Source organism: Microchirus variegatus, assembly GCF_963457635.1.
Source record: "Microchirus variegatus genome assembly, chromosome: 9".
Lineage (NCBI taxonomy): Eukaryota > Metazoa > Chordata > Actinopteri > Pleuronectiformes > Soleidae > Microchirus > Microchirus variegatus.
This window is the reverse complement of record NC_139810.1, coordinates 8,293,274-8,315,339: the sequence shown is the minus strand read 5'-3', so window position 1 is coordinate 8,315,339 and position 22,066 is coordinate 8,293,274. Positions and strand designations below refer to the sequence as shown.

The following is a 22,066-nucleotide window of genomic DNA, read 5'->3' as shown; positions in this document are numbered from 1 at the left end:
TATCTCAGAGATTTAAGCTCTCAGTTTCATCTGTGAGGAACATTGTGAGGAATTGGAAGACCCCAGGCACAGTTCTAGTTATGGCCCGAAGTGGCAGACCAAGAAAAATCTCAGATAAGCAGAGACGAAGGATGGTGAGAACAGTCACAGTCAACCCACAGACCAGCTCCAAAGACCTACAACATCATCTTGCTGCAGATGGTGTCACTGTGCATCGTTTAACTATTCAGTGCACTTTACACAAGAAGATGCTGTATGAAAGAGTAATGCAGAAAAAGCCTTTTCTCTGCACCTGTCACACATAGAGTCGCTTGAGGTATGCTAAACCACATTTGGACAAGCCAGCTTCATTTTGGAATAAGGTGCAGTGGAATGATGAAACTAAAATAGAGTTATGGATTCCACTCAATATCAGCAGATTGTGGAGAACAATGTACAGGAATCAGTGACAAAGCTGAAGTTGTGCCGGGGCTGGATCTTTCAACAAGACAATGACTCTAAACACTGCTCAAAATCTACTAAGGCATTCATGCAGAGGAACAAATACAATGGAATGGCCATCTCAGTCCCCAGACCTGAATATTATTGAACTTTTGTGGTGTGATTTAAAGCGGACTGTCCATGCTCGGAAACCATCAAACCTGACTGAACTGGAGATGATTTGTAAAGAAGAATGGTCCAAAATACCTTCCGCCAGAATCCAGACTCTAATTGGAAGCTATAGGAAGTGTTTAGAGGCTGTTATTTCTGCAAGAGGAGGATGCACAAAATGTTTCTTTTGTGGTGCCTAAACTTATGCACATGCCTAATTCTGTTTAAATAATTCTTGCACACTCTGTAAATCATATAAACTTTATTTCACTTCTCAAATATCACTGTGTCTGTCTCCTATATGATATATTTAACTGAAATGTCTTATTCAAACAACCAATGATTTATAAAGGAAAATCATGAACATTTACAGGGGTGCCCAAACTTTTACATACCACTGTACGTATTTATATATATATATGTGCGTCCCACTTTTTCATGGACCAAGAGTAATGGGACAATTGACTGAAAAGCTATTTCATGGACAGGTGTGGGCTATTGCTTCATTATACCATCTTCAATGACACAGGTAAAAGTTATGGAGTTGATTCTAGGAGTGGCATTTGCATTTGGAATATGTTGCTGTTAACTCTCAATATGAGATCCAAGGAGCTGCCAGTGAAGCAAGCCATCATTAGGCTGAAAAATCAAAACACACCCTTCAGAGAAATAGCAAAAACATGAGGTGTGGCCAAATCAACTGTTTGGAACATTCTTAAAAAGAAAGAATGCACTGGTGAGCTCAGCAACACCAAAAGACCTGGAAGACCACGGAAAACTACTATGGTGGACGACAGAAGAATTCTTTCCCTGGTGAAGAAAAACCCCTTGACAACAGTTGTCCAGATCAAAAACACTCTCCAGGAGGTCGGTGTATGTGTTTCAAAGTCAACAATCAAAAGAAGACTTCACCAGAGTGAATACAGAGGGTTCACCACAATATGGAAACCATTGGTGAGCCTCAAAAACAGGAAGACAAGATTAGAATTTGCCAAACAACACCTACAAAAGCCGTTATAATTCTGGACAGATGAGACCAAGATCAACTTGTACCACAGTGATGGGAAGAGAAGACTGTGGAGAAGGAAAGGAACTACTCATGATCCAAAACCTACCACCTCATCAGTGAAGCATGGTGGTGGTAGTGTCATGGTGTGGGCATGTATGGCTGCCAATGGAACTGGTTCCCTTGTATTTATTGATGATGTAACTGCTGACAAAAGCAATATTATCTGCTCATATTGAGCCAAAAGCTTCAGAACTCATTGGACGGCGTGTCACAGTGCAGATGGACAATGACCCAAAGCATCCTGCAAAAGCAATCAAAGCGTTTTTAAGGCAAATAAGTGGAATGTAATGCAATGGCCAAGTCAATCACCTGACCTGAATCTGATTGAGCATGTGTTTCACTTGCTGGAGACCAAACTGAAGGGAAAATGCCCCAAGAACAAGCAGGAACTGAAGACCGTTGCAGTAGAGGCCTCACAGAGCATCACCAGGGATGAAACCCAGCATCTGGTGATGTCAATGCCTTCAAGACTTCAGGCTGTAATTGACTGCAAAGGATTTATAACCAAGTATTAAACAATGAAAGTTTGATTTATGATTGTTGAGTTTGTCTTATTACTTTTGGTCCCCTAAAAAGTGGAAGGCACATATAGAAAGTGTTGTAAGTCCTACAATGTTCACTTGATTTGATTTCAAATTAAAGCTGACAGTGTGCAGATAAAGCGCATCTTGTTTTTTTCATTTCAAATCCATTGTGGTGGTGTATAGAGCCAAAAAGAATTGTGTCAATGTCCCAATATTTATGGACCTGACTGCATGTGTATGTATATATATACATATACATATACATATACATATACATATACATATACATATACATATACATATACATATATATATACATACATATATATATATATATATAATACATGTATATATACATAGGCAAAATATATATTTCTGACTCTAATCTGAATTGTAATCAAGATGACATTAACTCATTAGGTCACGTCCTTTATCTCCAGTAAATTTAATATGAATCTGTGTTTTCATTTTTAAGTAATGCTCATAAATTCAAACACGCACACACAGACCTCCTTGGCGATGGTAACACAGGTGTCCTGTAGGGGGCGCTGTGCTCAAAGCTTCGTCAGTTTGACACCATGGATGTATTATTTTGGGGGGTAACAAAGGTTACCATGGAGACCCCTTACATCCTTTGTTTGGCTAACCACAGCGCTGACAGTGGTTAAATATCGCGTTTTATTAATCCGTTTACCAGTTAATGTGTTACGCACTTTAATGAATAAACGCAGCAATTGTACGCAGAGAACAACGCTTACTAGCGCACTTTCGAGTAGTTAGCACTAAAGCTAACGTCTGCGGCTACACTCGCCTGGAAGATAGTTTTTAAAATAAAACATATAAAAACATCAAAGCTTATTACGTAACAGCGTTCTGCATCAGCCCTAAGTGAAGACCGTGGGACTGTCGATGAAGTTACGCAGGAACTAGAGTGACGAGCGAAGCTGCGGTGGGCGGAACAGCAGTAGCCAGTAGCTACTAGACACAGCCAGGCGCAGGCTAGCAGCGATGACGGGTCGGATTATCGGTGCCGGGCTCAGGGCGGATTTTTGAGCCGACAGACATGGTTTTTATGGAGCTCACCGAACAAGTAAGAGCCTCATATTGTGTTTTCACATGATACTGTGTGTATGAAGTGGTGAAATTGTGTGTAGAGTGAGAGGGTGGATAGATTTCCCCCCCTCCTGTCTCTGAATCCAGTCACAGGAAGGAGGAGGTCGACAGACTGCGAAGAATGCGTTACCGTACATTTAGCTGCTTTTTTCGTCACATTGCGGATTATTTCTTGTGTTTGTTGCACTTGTGTTTGTCGTCACGATGTTTTTTTACCGCTATAATTTCGCCTTTTCTGTGCTGACGCTGTGAATCGCGGTGTAGTAGGTTATGGTAATATGACAGTGACAGCCATCTTCAGCAGCCAACGACACTAACGTAGTACACGAAGCTGGGTTTGTGAAACCATGATTTGCTTCAAAATGAGCTGTGAAATGCTGATTCATTGTGTGGTTCAGTACTTGGAGAGTAGGGATGGTATATAAATAAATAAATAAATAAATGAATGAATAAATACTCAATATGTGAGATTTAAAAACACCCACCATTGCTAGGTTCCCTTTAACATTTATCACGACAGTCAACAGAAATATAGAACAAAATGTATTAATATATGTCAATAGCAAGTGCCTGTGTTTGCACCCACTGCTGTTGTAAATGAGTTAGTTCACCAAGATGAGCTGTAGGTGTCGCCAAAAAAAAGGTTACACAAATTGATGACGTAAACAAACGTCATCAATTGCAGAATGTTGTGTTTTCGGTTTACGAGTACTTTTTCTTGTCCACCATTTACGCAGTTTTCCTCGTGTAGTGAAATTTGGAAGCTGGAGTGACGTGAGGGGCGACACGGTTGGTGTAGTGGTTAGCGCTCTTGCCTTTGCAGCAAGAAAACATGGGTTTGTGACCCAGTCAACACAAGGGTCTTTCTGCAGATAGAGGATGGATGGAGTCACGTGATTAATAATCATCTCTTTTGTACCTATTTGCATTCACCTTTTATCGATGCGCCAATATTTTATATATTTTTTAGATGCGATACCCCTGGAAATTGTGGGGGCAGTACAGAGTCAATAGTCCAGTCAGTCAGGAAAACAACAAAGAAGAAACATGCAGAGTTTGCCAGGTGCTCGGCTTCACTATTGAAAATGTATTATTCCCCATTAATGGAACGACTTGTATTCCGTCAGATCCACACACATTTCTATTTCAGATCATGTCAACTGCCTCAAAAATGACAGATATAATACTAATAATTATAATAATAATAATTTGAAGAAAAACAATCGGAATTTGTGCCAGGAGCCGTTTCACCCCCCTCGCATTTGTTCTCAGGTCCTAATAAGCCCTTTTAAAGGTGAAGTAAGTAGTTTATAGTGCCATCTAGAGGAGAGGCTGAAATTTACAACAAAGAACTGCTCCTCTGCTCACCCCCTCCCTTCCCTGAGCGCTACGGTATCCTCAGCAGGTCAAATGTCGTCCTCGTCGTCCTTCTCCGTGTCAGCAGATGAGGTTCGTGAGGCGAGGGAGAGGGCGAGCTACCACGGCCGTAGCAGACGAATCGGAGAGAGTGGAGGCGGGACTTCCGCTACAAGTAAAGCGACGCTTGATTTGTTCTCTCGCGTTTGTCCTTACAGGCTCCCGTAGAAACCTGTCGTCTTGGCAATGCAGTAGTGGCCCGCGAACATGTTATTTTACATGACTTTTTGAAACACTACGAAAATGAAACAAAGAATATTATACAGCGACTAGACAATGCAGGAGCACATAATATGTATACAAAAGTGGATTTTAGGTCATATAAACCCATAAATACTACACAGTGTCCCTTTAATGGTCGCTATGTTGATGCCTGCGACTTGGTCCTGCCCCCTAGAGGAAGTATTGTGTAAACGTCGTTACCAACCGCACAGCAGTATGTAGGGTAGTGATGGAGATAACGTTAGGAACGTAAATGGTGTATAAACTGGCCTTTACACTGACTACAACCACACTTAAAAAACAACAATCCCTAACTGTCCCTTTAATGTGATTTTATTTTACGTTATTTCCGAGCAATTTACAGCACAGTTGCTGTAACAATAGCAGCATAAAGGGATCGAGGCATATGGGGTTAACCGGATATTCAGACATCTGTGAAGGCGTCCTGTTACGTAATAGAGGAGGGCTGGGCATGCAAAGAGGAGGAGGAGGAGGAGGAGGAAGAGAAGGAGGCGGTGGAGGAAGGAGGAGGAGGAAGAGTAAGAGGAGGGGGGCGTGGGAGGATACGTGCAAGCGTACACACTCACACACAAAGTGTCTACCGTACATTCCTGGCGCTTGACAGCCTGCGTACGGACATACAGAGACATACAAGAAACATACTGGGGACGTTTGGACCCACAGGGACACAGAGGGACACAGAGGGACACAGTGACTAAATTGTGGACAACGTGCTGTGTGACGCTGGTAAGACGCTTCTGTTCCTCTGCATTTTTCCTCACCATTTGCACTATTTCACTTCATACACGCGTGTGTGTGTGTGTGTGAGAATCTTCGTGTTGCGTTCAGGTGCTGCGTGTTTGTTGTGTGTGTTTTTTTTTTTTATTATTATTTATTTTACGTGGTCTTCGTGACTCGCTCGTGGCTCGTGTTCTCTCCGTGCTGTTTACGTCGGTGCTGCGCTAATAAAAGCCTGAGCCACGTGTTGGCAGCCTGGGACCATGTGGCCGTTGTAAACACTGCTGCCTTGTGTCCTCGCGGATCTTTATCTCGCGCTGAAGGAAGACATTTCCTATTCTATTCTCTGTCACATTCATATAAACCACACTGTCTGCTGCTGAGTGAAGGTGCCACGACACGGTGTAAACTTTCTTTTTATTATCACCATTAATATTATTATTATTATAATTTATTTGTTTGGGATCGAACTATTCTCCCTCCATCAGCCTGTAGAGACTGAGTCCTGCTGCTATTGTGCTGTTTAAAGAGGAGTAACATGTAATGATGCAGCGATTGTACAATTGTGGGTCAATACTGAGAATCAGAAGAACACGTTGTTTGTTTTAATTTTTCATATTTTTGTTTGTATGTTGTTCTTTTGGGGCAAACGTGATAAGAAATGTTTTATGAATAACAATTTAACTGTATTAATTAGGTCTCACATGTGACTTCCTACAGTCAAATTAAGGTTAAATAAATAAATACTCGTCTTTTTGATACTATAACATGTTTGTATGTTTGTTACTGTAGAATTGTTGACAGAATATATTAAAAAATGCTATTTAAAAAGGATGAACATATTTGCACCTTCAGTGACAAAATGTATTATTCTATGTAAATTCACTCATGTTTCAGGCTGCAACTAATGGTTGTTTTAATGTTGTTTAGATTATTTTCACAATCAATTGGTGAGTTGCTTGATCAATAAATGTTGGGAAATGTTGAAAAATATTGATTGGTGTTTCTCAAACCTGGAACTGATGATGTTCTCATTCAAAAACCAAATGTATTCAGTTGTTAGTGATTTCTTTATGATGTGGAGCAAGTATTCACACTCAAGAAGCTGGAAAAATCTGAAAACTCGTTTTAATTTTTGAAAAGCAATTTGTTGACTATCAAAATTCTTGGGTTATCCATTTAGCAAAATTTTTATTTTTTGCCCATATATTCAGCCAGTTTTATTTTTTTCCCCCTTCCATTTCCGACTACAGATGGAAATGAGTATTGTGCTAAATCTGGCACATTTACTGCAATTTATTGTTATGTCCACTAATATACACTGTCCCATCCAAATAAACATTACTTGAAATTTAAATCTCATTAAAATAGAACGGTTTAATGATAGTACTGGAAATTGCTTAAATTCAGTAACCAGTTATTCTCTTTCCAATCTACATTAATATCTGCACTGTACTGCAATACAGTGTTTTCAATAAAAACAATGTATAAACTAACGATTACATACATACAGCAGTGAATCAAAATTGGCTTTCGATGCAGATTTCTTTTTATTTTTTTTATAAAGGCTACAGGGGTTCTCAAATACATACTGAGGTGAGGAATATTCAGCTGCATTGTTATTTCACATAATATTTGTGAAATTATATCATAATTTCACACACCCCACCTTTTAAATGTCATGCTGCATTGCAGCAAAGTCAAATGAGACCAAAATACAATCATATTTTGCTCCAGCAATCAGGCTTGTTATTGCTCGATGGCATCAGTCTAAACGTTGAATAAAGGCTGATACTGATGTAGAGCCGATGCATCTTGGATTATAACATCGGCAGCATGATTTGCATGGAGCTCCCTTCAACCTGCACCGCTCACTAATTATTTGGTCAAAGCAGTTATCAGCTTAAATGTCAGTATTGTTTCAGGAAAGGTCAGTTTCCCTCGTGATAAGCATCAGGTTGTTGGGGATCATGGACGGGTCACTGTCCTCCTACACTCTTCTTTCTGTGTGTGTGTGTGTGTGTGTGTGTGTTTTTGTATTATACAGGTTCAGTGGATGATGGTGTGAGTAAGGTGTGTGTGTGTGTGAGGGAGCAGAGGACGAGGGAGACGTCTCCTCTGACTCCCGCTGTCCTTTTGTTTCAGGGCTGTGCGCCCACTCAGAGTCAGATTTACTGCTGCAGGACGATGACCAGATTAATGTTTGATGAGGCAAAGTTTTACTATAAATCTTAAGTAACGATTGTGGAGATTGTGTGAGTGGAGAGATGCGAGAGTGGGTTTTTGCAGCAAAGAAGTCCTTTTTTTTTTAAGTGTAGCAAGTAATTTACAATTAAGATCTCAGGCTTTATCTTAGGAACATTATTCAACTAATGGATTCATCACTGTAAAACCACAGTGATGTCATCTTACTGTATGTGCTATTCATCCATAAACATATCATCACATACAGGCAGCAAATGTAATGTTCATACTTCGTTGATGATTCTTTTAAATTGTGTTTTTACTTAAATGAATCATGTTTTTTATGTTTATTATATATCTATTATTAAAATACGATGAGTGCTATCACTATCTTACATCATTGCAGAACGTGTCAGAAACACTTGCCTCATAGTCTCTGATTTTGAGTGACATCACTCTTTTATGTACACATGAAGTTAAAAGGGTAGTTCCGTTTTTTTTAAGTGGTTGCATGAGGTATGGATACATGCCATTTCAGCCTCTCAACAGAAATGTTCCCATAATAAATCTACACTAACCAAAGGGCATTTTTGCCACTTTATCTTGCTGTTAGATGGCCTTTTCCAACTGAGAAGTGAAGTTTGTCTTCCTTTTTAAACTGCACACTCCCGCACCAAAGTCCATGAATGAAATCAGCGATTTTACATCACTGCACACGGGAGTTGTCGATCCACTGCTGCCTCCTACTACTCAAATGTGTCATTTTGTGTGACTTAAAATCCATATTTAGGATTTCCCTCAGTGTCATAAACTTAAGGCCACATTATACTTCTCCGACTGCGTAATGCGTTATCCGACTGCGTAACCGCGGATACCACTCGAGCCTTCATACTTCTCCATCGTGGTGCACTGCAATTTTCCGCCCGATCAGTAGGGGTCAACACGCAAGGTTGTTGTGCTCCTAGCTACAGTGAGCAATGGTGTCCGAGAGAGAAAGACTGTTGTTGTTGTTGCAGCTGAATAACATTGAAACGGTGGCTGTTTCTCACTTTTCTGTGTCACGGAACTCGGTTTAAGATAATTTGAGGTGAGAAATTATAGTCTAAACATGTGCTGTGTGTATTAAGATATAACGTATTTGTAGTTTGGCAGCGACGTCGGCGGTAATCAGCTCCGCCTCTGTGGACGCTCGGTGCGCACTGTGAGCCGGCACAGAGCAGCTTAGCTCGGCCTGTCCTGAGGACCAATCGCAGCTCTTGCCGTCTCCGTTGTCCCTTGACGGAGTGACGGACACTTAAAAAATATTTCGTGCAGCCGGAGACGACAGAGAGACTCTCCGAGAGGCTCTCCGTCGACGCAGAGGGCTCTGCGTAACCTACGTAGAGCACTTTACGCAGGAGTATAAATTGGGCTTTACTTAATGAGGCAGCTGTCGACCAGCATCTCCTGTATCCCTGAGAGCTAAAACACTGATTTTCTGTATGGAGTAGGAGAGTGAGCGGTTGTGCAAACTTCAGTTTTATTGTCAGAAAAGGCTGTACAACGTCAAGATTAACTGAAAGATGTATCCTTTAGACATGGCAGAGTTCTGTTAGGCTGACCCTTTTAGTTCAGGCATTAAAAATCAGTTTTGTGTCTCTGCTGACAACCATGTCTTGAGTGAGAGCGTCTGCTTTGTAAACTGGTTCCCAGCACTGCTTGCGTGCACAGCACTGACTTTGTATCAGTACCTCATACAATCGCACTTAAAAAAAAAAAACAAAGCCTGACCTTTCTTTGAAACTACATTTTCAGTAAAGTAGCTTAACTTAATTGGATTTCAGTATTTGGTTCTTGCTGTCAGAGAAATAACAAAGTAACAAAGCATTTTGTCAGAAGCCTACATTACAGTTTGGTGTAATCCTATAATGATAATGTGTTGCAGAATCCTGCGTTTACATGTTCATAGTCTGTGTCATTGTCAGACAAGTAATGAATACAGAAGGAAGTCAGCCTATAAGCATGAAGTGTATGTATGTAACCTCCGGAACAGATCATTTTTATTTCACAACGAGTTCAGGTTGTGTGGTGAATGCTGCTCCTTTATTGTTCTGCCTTTTTTAACGCCTTAGCAGTGGAGTTTGTCACAGCACTGGACTGACATATGTCATAGGAACCACGCATGTAAACAAAGAAAGGCAACATAGTAGGGTCTTTTTGCATATGAGGATCTCTATTTCTTTTCAGTAAAATGTCAAAAATTGATTAGATGTACACCCTTTAAAGCCAAGTAAGTCGGTTTTTTATGGCATTATCCTCTCTACCGTCTCTGCTCTAACTTCTGGGACAAACCCTTATTGCACTGGTTTCCAAAGACTGGATCAGGACCCACAGATGGGTCGTGGGAGATTTCTTTCTCAACTTTTTATCCAATCCAACCTTATTTGTGCTGTACAAAAGAATAAATAAAAGACATAGCAGACATAACACAAGATACAAAGTGTAAATGACACCAAACAAAACAACAATTCCCATGATTCCACATTGCTCCCCAGCATCGTCAGATCAGGTCTTTTGTTAGTGTTTTGGCTGCGAGATCCCTCGGGGCAGAAACTACATACTGTGCATTTAAATTATAACAGTATGCAGATGAGTGTGTGTGTGTTTGTGTGTGACAGTTAACACTCTGAATCTGAGGTAAACAAGGTGCCTAAAAGCCCGCACTGGAGGTCAGAGGTCACTGATTAGCAGTCAGTGGTCTGCAGGAACCCTCAAAACCAGACTGTCCCTGTGATCTGTCTTCATCTAAACCACACTTTCCTTTCACCAGACCTTCCTTTGTCTCCTCTCTGACGTTTCTCTTCCTATCTCTCACACACACATATATATTCTCTCCTCTATTGTCTCATTAATATATTTGCCATCTGCTCTGTGTAACAGCCCAATTAGAGAGAAGCACTTTGACCCTACCTGTCCAGATTTAATGTGAAAGTCTACAGCCATCTTTGCAATCTCTGTATTACACACACACACACACACACACACACACACACACACACACACACACACACACACACACACACACACACACACACACACACACACACACACACGTATGTATAGACTTTGACCTTTTATTGTTGTCTCTTTCCAGGGCCTGAGCTGATTTGTCAGCTTTGTGTAGGTTTGGCTTTTCACCCCCCAAGTGTCCTCTGGACATCAGCTGACCATGGTTGTGTGAACAGGGGACACGCAGGAAGAAAGCCTGGAAGAGACCGTGGTGTGTGTTCACTCAAACGCAGCAAGGCTCCACCAAGAGAGTAGCGGAGACACACCGGAGCAAAGAGAAACTGCTTATTTAAACACAAAAATGTCTCAAAACAGAGAACTGGTGGTTTACTACATACAGTATAAACTGTCTCAGAGAGACTATCCACTTCACCACCTGGGACTCAGTGAGCCTCCAAACAGGACTGATGGGGGGGCGACGGCGTCGGACGAGGAGCAGCAGCGGATAGCCACGCACGCCAATGGAACTTTGAACGGCACGAGTCCTGGCACCCCACCAGCGTCCCCGCAGCGGCAGGAAAGGTTGCCGTCGTCGACGAGCATGGACGCGATAAAAGAGGCCCTGCGGGACTCGGCCAACGAGTTTGAGCTGCGGTACGCCCGTGCCTTCAGTGACCTGCACAACCAGCTGCACATCACACCGGCCACAGCCTACCAGAGCTTCGAGAACGTGATGGACGAAGTGTTCAGAGACGGCGTCAACTGGGGCCGCATCATAGGGCTTTTTGCGTTTGGTGGTGCGCTGAGTGTTGAGTGTGTGGAGAAGGAGATGAGTCCGCTGGTGGGCAGGATCGCAGAGTGGATGACGGTCTACCTGGACAACAACATCCAGCCCTGGATCGAGAGTCAAGGAGGATGGGTGAGTCTCCCACACGCACACAAACACTAAGGATGCTCAATATTATTGGCATGTTATTGGTATCAGCCAATATGGCCTTTAATGATCTGATATCTTCAAACACACCATTATTCCCTGATATGACTAATGGCTAAAACAGTAGGCTGAATATGCTGCTACATCCTTGACTACTACTTTTGTACAATGAAGAAACTTTTAACTTATACGATTTAACAAGCGATGATTATCTAGTTACAGATTCATATTTTGACTGTTCTCTAAATTAATTGCTTTGGTCCATAAAAGATCTGAATATGGTGAAAATGTGATTTTGTACTTTTGTCACAAACTAAGGATCAAAGAAACAAGTTTCGAGCATGACATTTTTAATTAAAAAATCCCCCAAACCCAATTACTTGACTATCAAAAGAGTTGGTGATTAACTTAGTCATTAGTTGAAGCTATAAGTCAAATGTGTAAACGAAGGTCACATTTGGTTTGATAATGGTTTTGGTTCTATGTACAGAGGGCATCATAGGGCTGCAACAATTGATTGAATAATCAAATTTACTCAAAGTAGGGCTGGGCGATTAATCGATTGTAAATCGGAAACAGATTTATTTGTTTGGATGATTCATAAAAAATTTAAATCTATTTTTCAGATAACTGCGCTCTCTCAGCTCCATTACAACCCCCCCACACTAGTTCTTTGACAATTTCAACATGGTAGCGTGCGTGAGAGTGCCGTCACAGGAAGAGACGTGCGACACAAGGATCGGGTCAAGCTGAACAGTGCTGAACTGGAAATCAGTTAAAAAGACTTAGGGACAGGAGCTGCATAAACTGCCGCTGTATGTGACTGTATCAGACTGAGTCTGTGCTCTGGAGACGTCCGACACAAGGATCAAGCCAAACACTGCCAAACTGTAAATCAGTTAAAAACGACTTAAGCTATACTCCCCTTTCTTGCATGTCTCACAGAACTTAGTATACATTTGAACATGAACACCAGCATCACAGTGCCATTGTATTTCAGTTCAGAGTCTGTGCTCCGGTTCATGTTTTTAAAGATGATATTGATTTCAGTCTTGTAAATGAAATGTGTATATAATCTGGTTCTTACCTCCATAATAGTGAATATTGGTATCTTTGGTTTATATATAAAACTTTGTCTCATTTTTCACTACTTCTACATTAAGAAGATCAACGGTAGTTGTAACACTTAATGGATTTGTTAATTAATTAATTAATTAATTAATTAATTAATTATTTATTTATTTATTTATTTATTTATTTAATTTAATGGTCCTGCTGGTCCTGCAGCAAAAAAAACGAAAGCGCCTTGGGATGACGGATATAATAAAGCAGTAAAAAGGCAAAGTGTGTCGAGGAACCATCTGTGGGTTAAAAAGGGTAAAAATATTGAGTTTATTTGTGTGTTGAGCAGCTGCTTCTGCTCTTCTCTAATTGATCATCAGCGTGGAGCTCAATGAGACGGATCGAAGCGGGAGCTTATATGACTGCATCAGGGCTTTGTAGCTGCGTCTGCGGTTTGCCTTGGGATCAACGTTCTCTCATCACAGGGTGGGATGAAGTCCAGGGATTTTACAGATAGCCCCTTTGTTTTACCCCAGAGGGTTGATTGGCTCGGTGCTTTGCTATCTTTCCACCCCCCCTCGTCCCCAAACAGCTGCATATATGAAAATGGTTTTGAAAAATCTGGGGTCAGCTTTTAAGTGGGCCGTCCTTGTACCTGTCGGTCCTATTGTGTTCTTCTGTGTGTTTGTGAACCCTTCAGGACAGTTTAGGTCATCTCTTTTCCTTTGTGCTGACCATTAGATGTCGTGGAGGAGAGTGTGAGGGGAGGGGCTGTTTACAGTCGCTGCAGTGTCGTATAATGCCAGGTCGAAGGTTGATCCTATGGAAACAGACGCTCCATCCATTGGCTGAACAGCATAGCAAGTAAAAAAAAAAAAAAAGACCATAGCTGTTTGTACTGCGGATTTCAAATATATTTATTGAATTCCGCATTGGACTGAAACCTGGAGATAACGCTAAGCAGAGGTGGGGGAGGTTTGGCGGAATGACGCGATGGAAGCAGGTGACAGGATAACATACCGATGTTGCTCGTTCCTTTGTTGAAATGATTTTGTGGCATCTCTCTTAACGGCGCCAGCAGGTCTACTCTGGTCTCATAAATACAAGGTGGTGCTAACTGAGGTTTGTAGCCATGCTAACAGCAGGACTCCAGGGACGGCTAATGTTGAGCCGTCCACTGTTTTGGTCCACACTAAAATATCTCCTCAGTGACGGCTGCATGAAGTGACAAGACAGTCACGAAACCCAAATGAATCTCAGTGATGTTGATGGTCCCATGACTTTTACTGTATCCAAATACCATGTCTCAACAATTATTGCTATGTTGTTTGTGCACATACTGCACATTTAAATCTGTCACTTGGAGTAAATTGTAATCTAATCTGTAGGTTTTCCTTTTTTTTTTTTTTCTACACCCAGTGCCACAACATATATATCTGGACAATAGCAAAAGTTAATAAAAGTAATAGGGGTGGGTCAAAATATCGATTTGGTGTTATACATTCTATATATGTACATATATATGTACATATATATACTATCTATATATTCTAACATAAACAGTCCCTGCCAGTTTCACTCTCTGGGCATCACTACTTGATGTCTCCTCACGTTGGTGCTGCTCAAATGAATGAGAGGAAACTTGGGTAGAAGTTACCTGGCTGAAGAAGAGGGAGTTTACAGTGGGATAATGGTGGAGAAAGCTACGTTAAGATATGCTCCATCCACTTTCAATACATAGACTTTATGACCTTTGTTCGCTGTGTTGGGAATGAATAGAGAAATTCTGCACTTTTAACTTTTGACGTTTACGTTTTGTTTTTTTGAGTTAGAGAAATATTGTGAAGTATCACTATATGATTGTGTTGCAATGTATTGATCGTCACAGAATCGTTGTATCGTGATGTTATTGGTATCGTGGCCCATGTATTGTATTGATCGATGATTCCCACCCATGTCAAATTTCAATGCGATTTCAATGCATTTAAGACAATTCTCAAAAGTTCTGCATCATGTCATCCTTTATCCACTCTTACTAAGTGTTTTGGGAGTCCTAAAACTCTATTTTTGGAAACCAGGTCCCAGAGTGAGAACATTTCAAAACACCACCCTTGCCTTTCCATGTAAACAACCAATACACAACTTTGGGAATGTCATAACCCCACCTCTCTCTTGCATTTTCGTCTTGGTTGTCTTCTTCAGCTTGTGTTTGGAGTCTGCACATGCTTGTGTATTCCTGTGTCAGCGTTACAGCACCACATACAGGCCTGGCATATTGTTTGTGGGCTTTCAACCGCCTGAAGAAAAAGAAAACATCTGTATAAGTTCTTTTTGTGTGTATTAGGCCACAGTTTGTATGTTTGTGGAATACACACAGTGCTGCAGTAACAACAACCATTTGGTAAAGTTAGCTTCTTGTTGGTTGGTGGCTTGCATGTCAGCGTAACCCAGACTTGAAGAAGTGAATGACTGAATCAGGAATGTTTGAATGGATCAGCATGTACCAGTATCCGCTGGTTTGCTTTCACTTCTCTTTCCAGTAAATGACATTTTCTTGAGCACATGACACCACTTCCTTCTCCACAAAACGAAGCTGCAACTCTTTTTTATTTTTTCCTTTTTTAATTCACTGATTTCTTCTCTTGTTGTTGATACAGTGAAAGCACATGTCCTGTATTAGTTAGTTACGTTGTTCAGAAGTGTCCACAGAAGCAGTCGGTCACACTGAGCTGCTGTGTTTCCTGAGTGTTTTACATGGAGTCACCCTTTTTAAAGATGACAAAATATGGTGATTCAATTCACAATATAAATCACGACAAGAGCAAATTACTAGTGTCACAGTTGTAGTGGCAGTAGGACTGCCAACAATTCATTGATTAATCAATTCCTATATTAATCGTCAAATATTTTGATAATTTATTAGTCACTTTATTATATATTTGCAAATTGCAATTTTCTCAGTTCTTTTTATTACATGACAAAAAAAACAATCATTAAAAACTGAATATTTTTGGTTTGTGGACACAACAAGCTATTTGAGAACATCATCATTATGAGGTTTGGGAAATGGCAGTTTTCTGACATTTTTTGGATCTAAAAACTAACCAATTAATTAAGAAATTAAACATAGTGGCCGTTTGCTGAAAAACAATAACCCCACATCAAAGGAATATGGTAGCCTTAATATCCAGTCCAGGTTATAACAGTGGTTTTATCTCGTCCACCTGTACTACTTTACTCTCAGTCCTGAACATTTTGGTATCATTTGTTTTAGTTACACTACAGTTGAAAAGACAAATATTTCGAATTGGTTAGAAGCTTTTTTTCATGATTAAAATAAGATTTCTGATTGTTTTAGCTTCTTAAATGTGAATGTTCTCTTCGTTTCTTTGCTCCACATAACAAAGAAATCATTAAAACTGAATCATTTTGGTTTGTAAAAAAAACAAAATTATATGTATGTTGTCAGCCATCAGCTGCTGAATGACTGCTGTAGAATCGGTGATTTCAGTCGGTGGTTTTACTGCGACAGTCATTTCTGTCAGTTCCATCACTCCACTGCCCCCCCCCCCATCACGATATTATCACTTTCTCTTTTTTGTGGTTGCTCTGTTCATATAGTCGACCTAGACTTTCCCTAAAACACGCCGTCTCTGGGTAAAACCACCAGAGACTTTGTTGTTTTTCATTCTTTCTCTCCTTTATTTCCCTCTCTCTTTCTTCCTCCTTTCTTTCCCCGATGCCACCTCCTCCACCTCTTCCTCACAGGGATAAAGCACAGAGCCGTTGGCAGATGTTGAAACCTGAGTGCAGCGCCGAGGCTGGTGTACCCTCAGTGTTAGCTGACGAAATCCTCGTTTGCTCTTAGCGGCAGCAGCAAGGTCACTCTCTGCCTCGGCGATCAGTCGCATGATCTCAAGAGTTTGTACCCAAAAAATTTTTAAATAGATGCGACAGAGGAAGTGAAGGGGAAAGGACAGATTGTTCTATTTGAATATGATGTAAATAGGTGACACATACCAGTGTTTTGAAGCTGAATTTTACACTATGTTTTTTTAAGCTCCATAAAATAGAATAGATCTTGAGAGATCTTTAGGTTCACAAGAGTTTTTCCATTATTACGGCACAACATGCATTAATTCTCCATAGAGCTGAGGCAGCCAGTTTATTAATAGTAGCTTAATTAAATATTTATTGCAGTATTTTTTTAATAAATAAAGTAACATAAGTTTTATTTTTTGATAATCAAATAAGTAGTTTCAATTATTTATTTTTTTGAAATGCAAACACTTGCCTGATTGTCTTGCTTTGAAAACAAGCAGCTGAATACATTACATATAATTCAGGGGAAATTATTATTATTTTTGTAAAAACATATGGTGGTTGTGATTTGCACTAAGGTCAAGTTGTAGGCCTGCAATAATTATTCATCAATTATTAACTGATTACAAAACAAGTTTTCAGATTTTCAGCTTCTTTTTTTGCTCCATAAAACAAAGAAATCAATAAAACTGAATAATTTTGGTTTGTGGACAAAGAGAGACATTTCAGAACATAATAATTTTGAGGTCTGACCTTTTTTAGGGAAAATAGTCGTTAGTCTAGTGTAAGTTCAATATCCTTAGTTGATTTGAAACAATGACATTCCGTCAAAATACTAAAAATTATTATATAAATATATATAGAAATATATAAAATTATTTTCATACTCAATTAACCTGTCGACCATTTTCTTGATTAGCAGAGCAATTGTTGGGTCCATAAAATGTCAGGAAAAAAATGATGATATTCTCAAATGTGTTGTTTTGTCCACAAACCAAAATTATTCACTCCTACTGATTTATCTGTTATATGACGCAAAGAAACTAGAAAATATGAACTTTTAAGAAGGTGAAAAACTTGTTTTAATATTTAAAAAAACATTCAAAAAAAATAATCCATGGTAAAATTAGTTGATTCTTTTATTATTCAATTAATCTCTGTGGCCTGAATTCTAAATTCTAGAATGAAAACAAAGATTTAAGAAAATCTAATTACTGAAACCATTGGCATTATAATATACATCCAAAATTGCAGCCTTTACAATTTGCTTATAACGATGAATTCTTCAGGCTTTGTGTCACGTTGTCATCCATGACATCTTCATTTATTTGTCATTTTATGTACAGGAGATTTGATTGATTAATGGATTGATTAATATACCATTTTTATGTTGTTTACAATACATTAAGAAAAATACAAATAGAAAAACATGTAGAAACTTGTCACTGTACTATAACGAAATACCAGTCACATCAGTTTTTTTTTCATCTCTCAGAGAAACGCCCCAGGCTGGATCTCATAAAACAAACAAACAAGGCCATTAAAAAAAGAAGGGAAAAAAAATCAGGGCAAACACAAGCCATAATAAGTGGAGTTCATGCAACAGAGAAAGTCTTGTTTTCTTAAACTGAGAGTGAACTTTGTCCACATAAACACTCCTACCCGTAAACACACACACAGTGTGTGCAAAAGTTTTTGGTGACAGTCGAGTGCTGAAAAGTGAAAGGTGTTTTTTGTTGTTTTTTGTGCAGTGGAACAAATCTTGGCGTTATAAAATACTGATGAAGCCTCAGCCTGTAAATGATCCTGCTGGAGCTTAATTTTAAGCCTCCACTGTTCAGACTGCTGAGATACAGTATTTGATAGTAGCTCTGGATGTGAGGTAAATAAGCTCAGACAGATTCTCCCCTCTGCTGCGTGTTTCCTTTTTTAAAAAGATGTGCAGGAGTAAAGTCGTATATTGTGGGATAATAAACCCTCTCTGGCAGACGGCAGTGGAACAGACAGTGCCATCGACCTAATAATGCCGTTTCCAGCAGAGCAGGCGATGGTAGTGATTGCTCACTGGAGATTGAGCCGCCTCAGGGTGAGGGTACGGGGTTATTACCAATTATAGATGAATAATATCTCCACCTGCTACTGGGGGAAACAATGTTTTTCCCCCCTGACAGACTAATAAAGGCTTAACTCGTTTAGAAAGAGCCACGCTGCTATGGTGTTTGGGAGCATGGCTGGAGCGGGCCTGTGCTGTCTGTGTGTGTGCAGAGGGTAAAAGAAGCAGGGGAAAAGAGGAGACCATTAGCCCAGTTTGCTTTTGCTTTGCGATGTCGACATTCTCGCTAAGGTCAAAGAAAAGTTAACTACAAGAAAAAATGTCTGCGAGCAGTGAAAGTGTCGCTCGTTTTGCTGTCGTTTGCCATTTTTCCCCCTCACCACCTCTGCTGCTTATGGTTGTGTGCGGCACAAAATGTTACAGCACTGGAGCTTTAATGATGTGATTCTATAGAAAATCTGAGGGGCAAAAAAAACAACATCGTTGAGCTCTTCCTCCTATCAATGAGAACTGTGACACGTTCCTATTTTACCATGAGCTCTGTTGCCGTTTTAAAAATGATCTATTTTTGTATAAGTGTGGTTATAAATACATTAGAGGGTGCACATAGCTGAATCAGGTCAGCACTTCATAAAACACCTTTATAGTCAAGTCTTCCTCAAATCACCTCAACTTAAACTTAAACTTGTTTTTTTCAGATTTCTCTAATGTATATTTCTAATGAATCTTAAGCTATGGTTCTCAAACTGTGGTATGTGTGCCAAAATTGGTACGCAAGCTTCCTCTGGTGGAAAAATGATCTTGTACTATATTCTTTTTTTTCATCAGTTGTTTTTTATTTTCGAAAGAGAAGGGCGTGTTACAGTTCAAAAACAGTTATTCAATAAGTATTATACACTTCCCTCTACCACCCCTCTAGGATACCTCTTAATCTAGGATCTTAATCTAATTTCACTAAGTATATGTGAGGAAGAGGAGGATAATGAGAGAGCAAATTGTCTTTTTGAGGATAAATCTGCCTCCTGTGAAAAGTCTGTCGCTGACTTTGTTGCCTCATCTTGCTGTTTCTATGCAGGAAATCTTTGATTTTACATCACAGCACACAGACGTTTGTGTTTGAAATTCTGCATTCACATTTTCCTCAGTGACACAAACTTACGAAAAGAGGCAGCAGCAGACCAACACCCTCTGTGTAAAAATGCTGATTTTTTCTATGGGCTTTGGTGCAGGTAGGGCTGTAAAGTCAAAGTCGACTGGTCGACTTTTTCTATTATTATTATTATTATTATTATTATTGTGGTGAATTTCATTAGGAGGAAAACCAAGTACCAAGTGCTAATAAGGGTTTTTCGAGCACCCGTGTTTCACAGGAAACAGCGTGTCTTCAGAGAACACCCCCCTTGTTTTCCACTATTTGGTTTAGTCCAGCCCAGTGGGTTGTTGTCGATCTGTGGCAAACGAGAGACAAACAGATTAGCTTTGCCATTGACGTGAATTTTAAACTTTTCATTTGAGGCTACAGTCAGTCCTCCTGTCACATCCATGTTAAAGACATTTTTCATAAGTAGGTAAAAAAGTGGAACGATAAAAAATACAGTAAAAAAGTGGAACGCAAACTTTGCAAGCTACAGTTTGCTTTTCACAGCTCTACTACAAACATGGCACATCATTTAAAAACGGTAAGCTAAGGTTGCTCCTTCCGTTTTGAGTATGAACATATCGGAATTATTAGCATACTTCAATGTTTTAGTCTAATCATTGATAGTTGATTGGTTTTATAACTGCAGGCGCACCTGCCCGCAACAGTCTATTTGTGTCTCAGCCGCAAAGCTGCGCTCCTATGTTCGGTCTCGCTCTGTATTCCTCAACACTTATTGTGCTGATATTACTAGTTGACATAGTACATTATTTTCTGATATCACAGGGCTATGGTATTGCGCAGATTTTTAGTCGAAATTTCAGGGCAGATACTTTATCAAGCCACACCTAAAAACAAAAAAATCACTCCAAACATTTTAAGATCTTTGGAGGGTACGAGCGTCCATTGACTTGTTTTGACAACACCTGAGCTTCCTTTGTGCTATTTTTCTCCGCAGACTTATTTACTTTCTCTCTGTCCGTCTGTCTGTCTGTCTGTCTGTCTGTCTGTCTGTCTGTCTCTCTCTCTCTCTCTCTCTCTCTCTCTCTCTCTCTCTCTCTCTCTCTCTCTCTCTCTCTCTCTCTCTCTCTCTCTCTCTCTCTCTCTCTCTCTCTCTCTCTCTCTCTCTCTCTCTGTCTCTGTAATTAACATGCACATAGGATAGGCGGTTAGATCCACAGAGTCATCTGTCAAAGTGCCCTATCGAAGAAAAGCAGGAAATCTCACCCCTGGGACCTATCCAGCCCACCCCCCACCCTCCCCACAACCCCCCTCTTCATCATCTATACATCACTCCCTCTCTTTCTCCTCCATCTCATCTCCGTGCATGCCTCCCTCCCTCCTGCCACCAGTCGATTTCTGTCCCTCGTTTTTCTGTCTGCCCCCCCCCCCCTGCTCTACTTATAATTTTTTGGCTTCTTCATTTCCCACCTTTCCTGCCCTTCCTTCCTTCTTTCCTCCGCCCATGTCCTCCTTTCCCTCCATCACTTCATCCATCTACACTAATATACAGATAATATCGGAATACAGTACTGTACGCACTTGCGTTCCCCCATTGATTTCGCCCCCATTACCCACGTTCCTGTGCTTTTTTTCCCCCATGCTCGTGTTGTTTATCAGAGGAGGGAGGACGTGTGCGCACACGTCGGCCGTAATGCAGTCATCAGCTTTTATTGATTCCCTCCGACTTGATCTCTGCTCACTCACCCGTGCAGCTGCCACCATCCCTTCATCTTAACCTTCATCCCTCTTTTACCCTCCTCTCATCCCTCACCATTCTCCTCCTCTTCCCTTCATCACTAAAGGCTCACGTGTGACTAATTAGGAGAGATGCTGTTGTTTTTTTGTCACCGTCTGCTCCGTTAAAGACACTGTTGTCGCCTTTTTCCCCGGTCAAGTTAAGTTTGTTTGTTTGTGATAACACTGCGTGGTGTTGTCTCATACAATTGGTTAGTGTTTTTATTGTATGTGGTGGCGGCGGTGATGCTACAGAGGGGAGGGGCCGGCGGCAAGTCAGACTGGTCATGTGACCACCTCAGACAAAGGAATCGTGTCTATACACACACACGGTGGAATTTGCTGTGGTGGCTGTTCACTTGCGCCCACAGGTGCGTGTCGATGCGCTGATCTAATAGTGACTTTGTCACTGACATTGTTCGTTCTTTAACTTTAACACACACACACACACACACACACAATCCACACACGCAGA

At 40.5% G+C, this 22,066-nt stretch overlaps 1 protein-coding gene across 2 annotated transcripts in view; it reads left to right on the top strand.

The window, feature by feature from the left end:
* The first annotated feature begins 3,183 nt into the window (after positions 1–3,183).
* The window catches only part of bcl2l1 (BCL2 like 1), a 51,343-nt gene continuing 32,460 nt past the window's right edge, over positions 3,184–22,066 (top strand). The window contains exons 1-2 of one of the 2 annotated variants that reach the window (XM_083895095.1): positions 3,184–3,274; positions 10,991–11,764. In XM_083895095.1, coding sequence (XP_083751221.1) covers positions 11,207–11,764 — 558 coding nt within the window. In that variant the 5' untranslated portion in view covers positions 3,184–3,274; positions 10,991–11,206. Of the gene's footprint in view, positions 3,275–5,576; positions 5,683–10,990; positions 11,765–22,066 lie in introns of those variants that run through there. The other variant, XM_083895096.1, reaches the window with a different exon arrangement.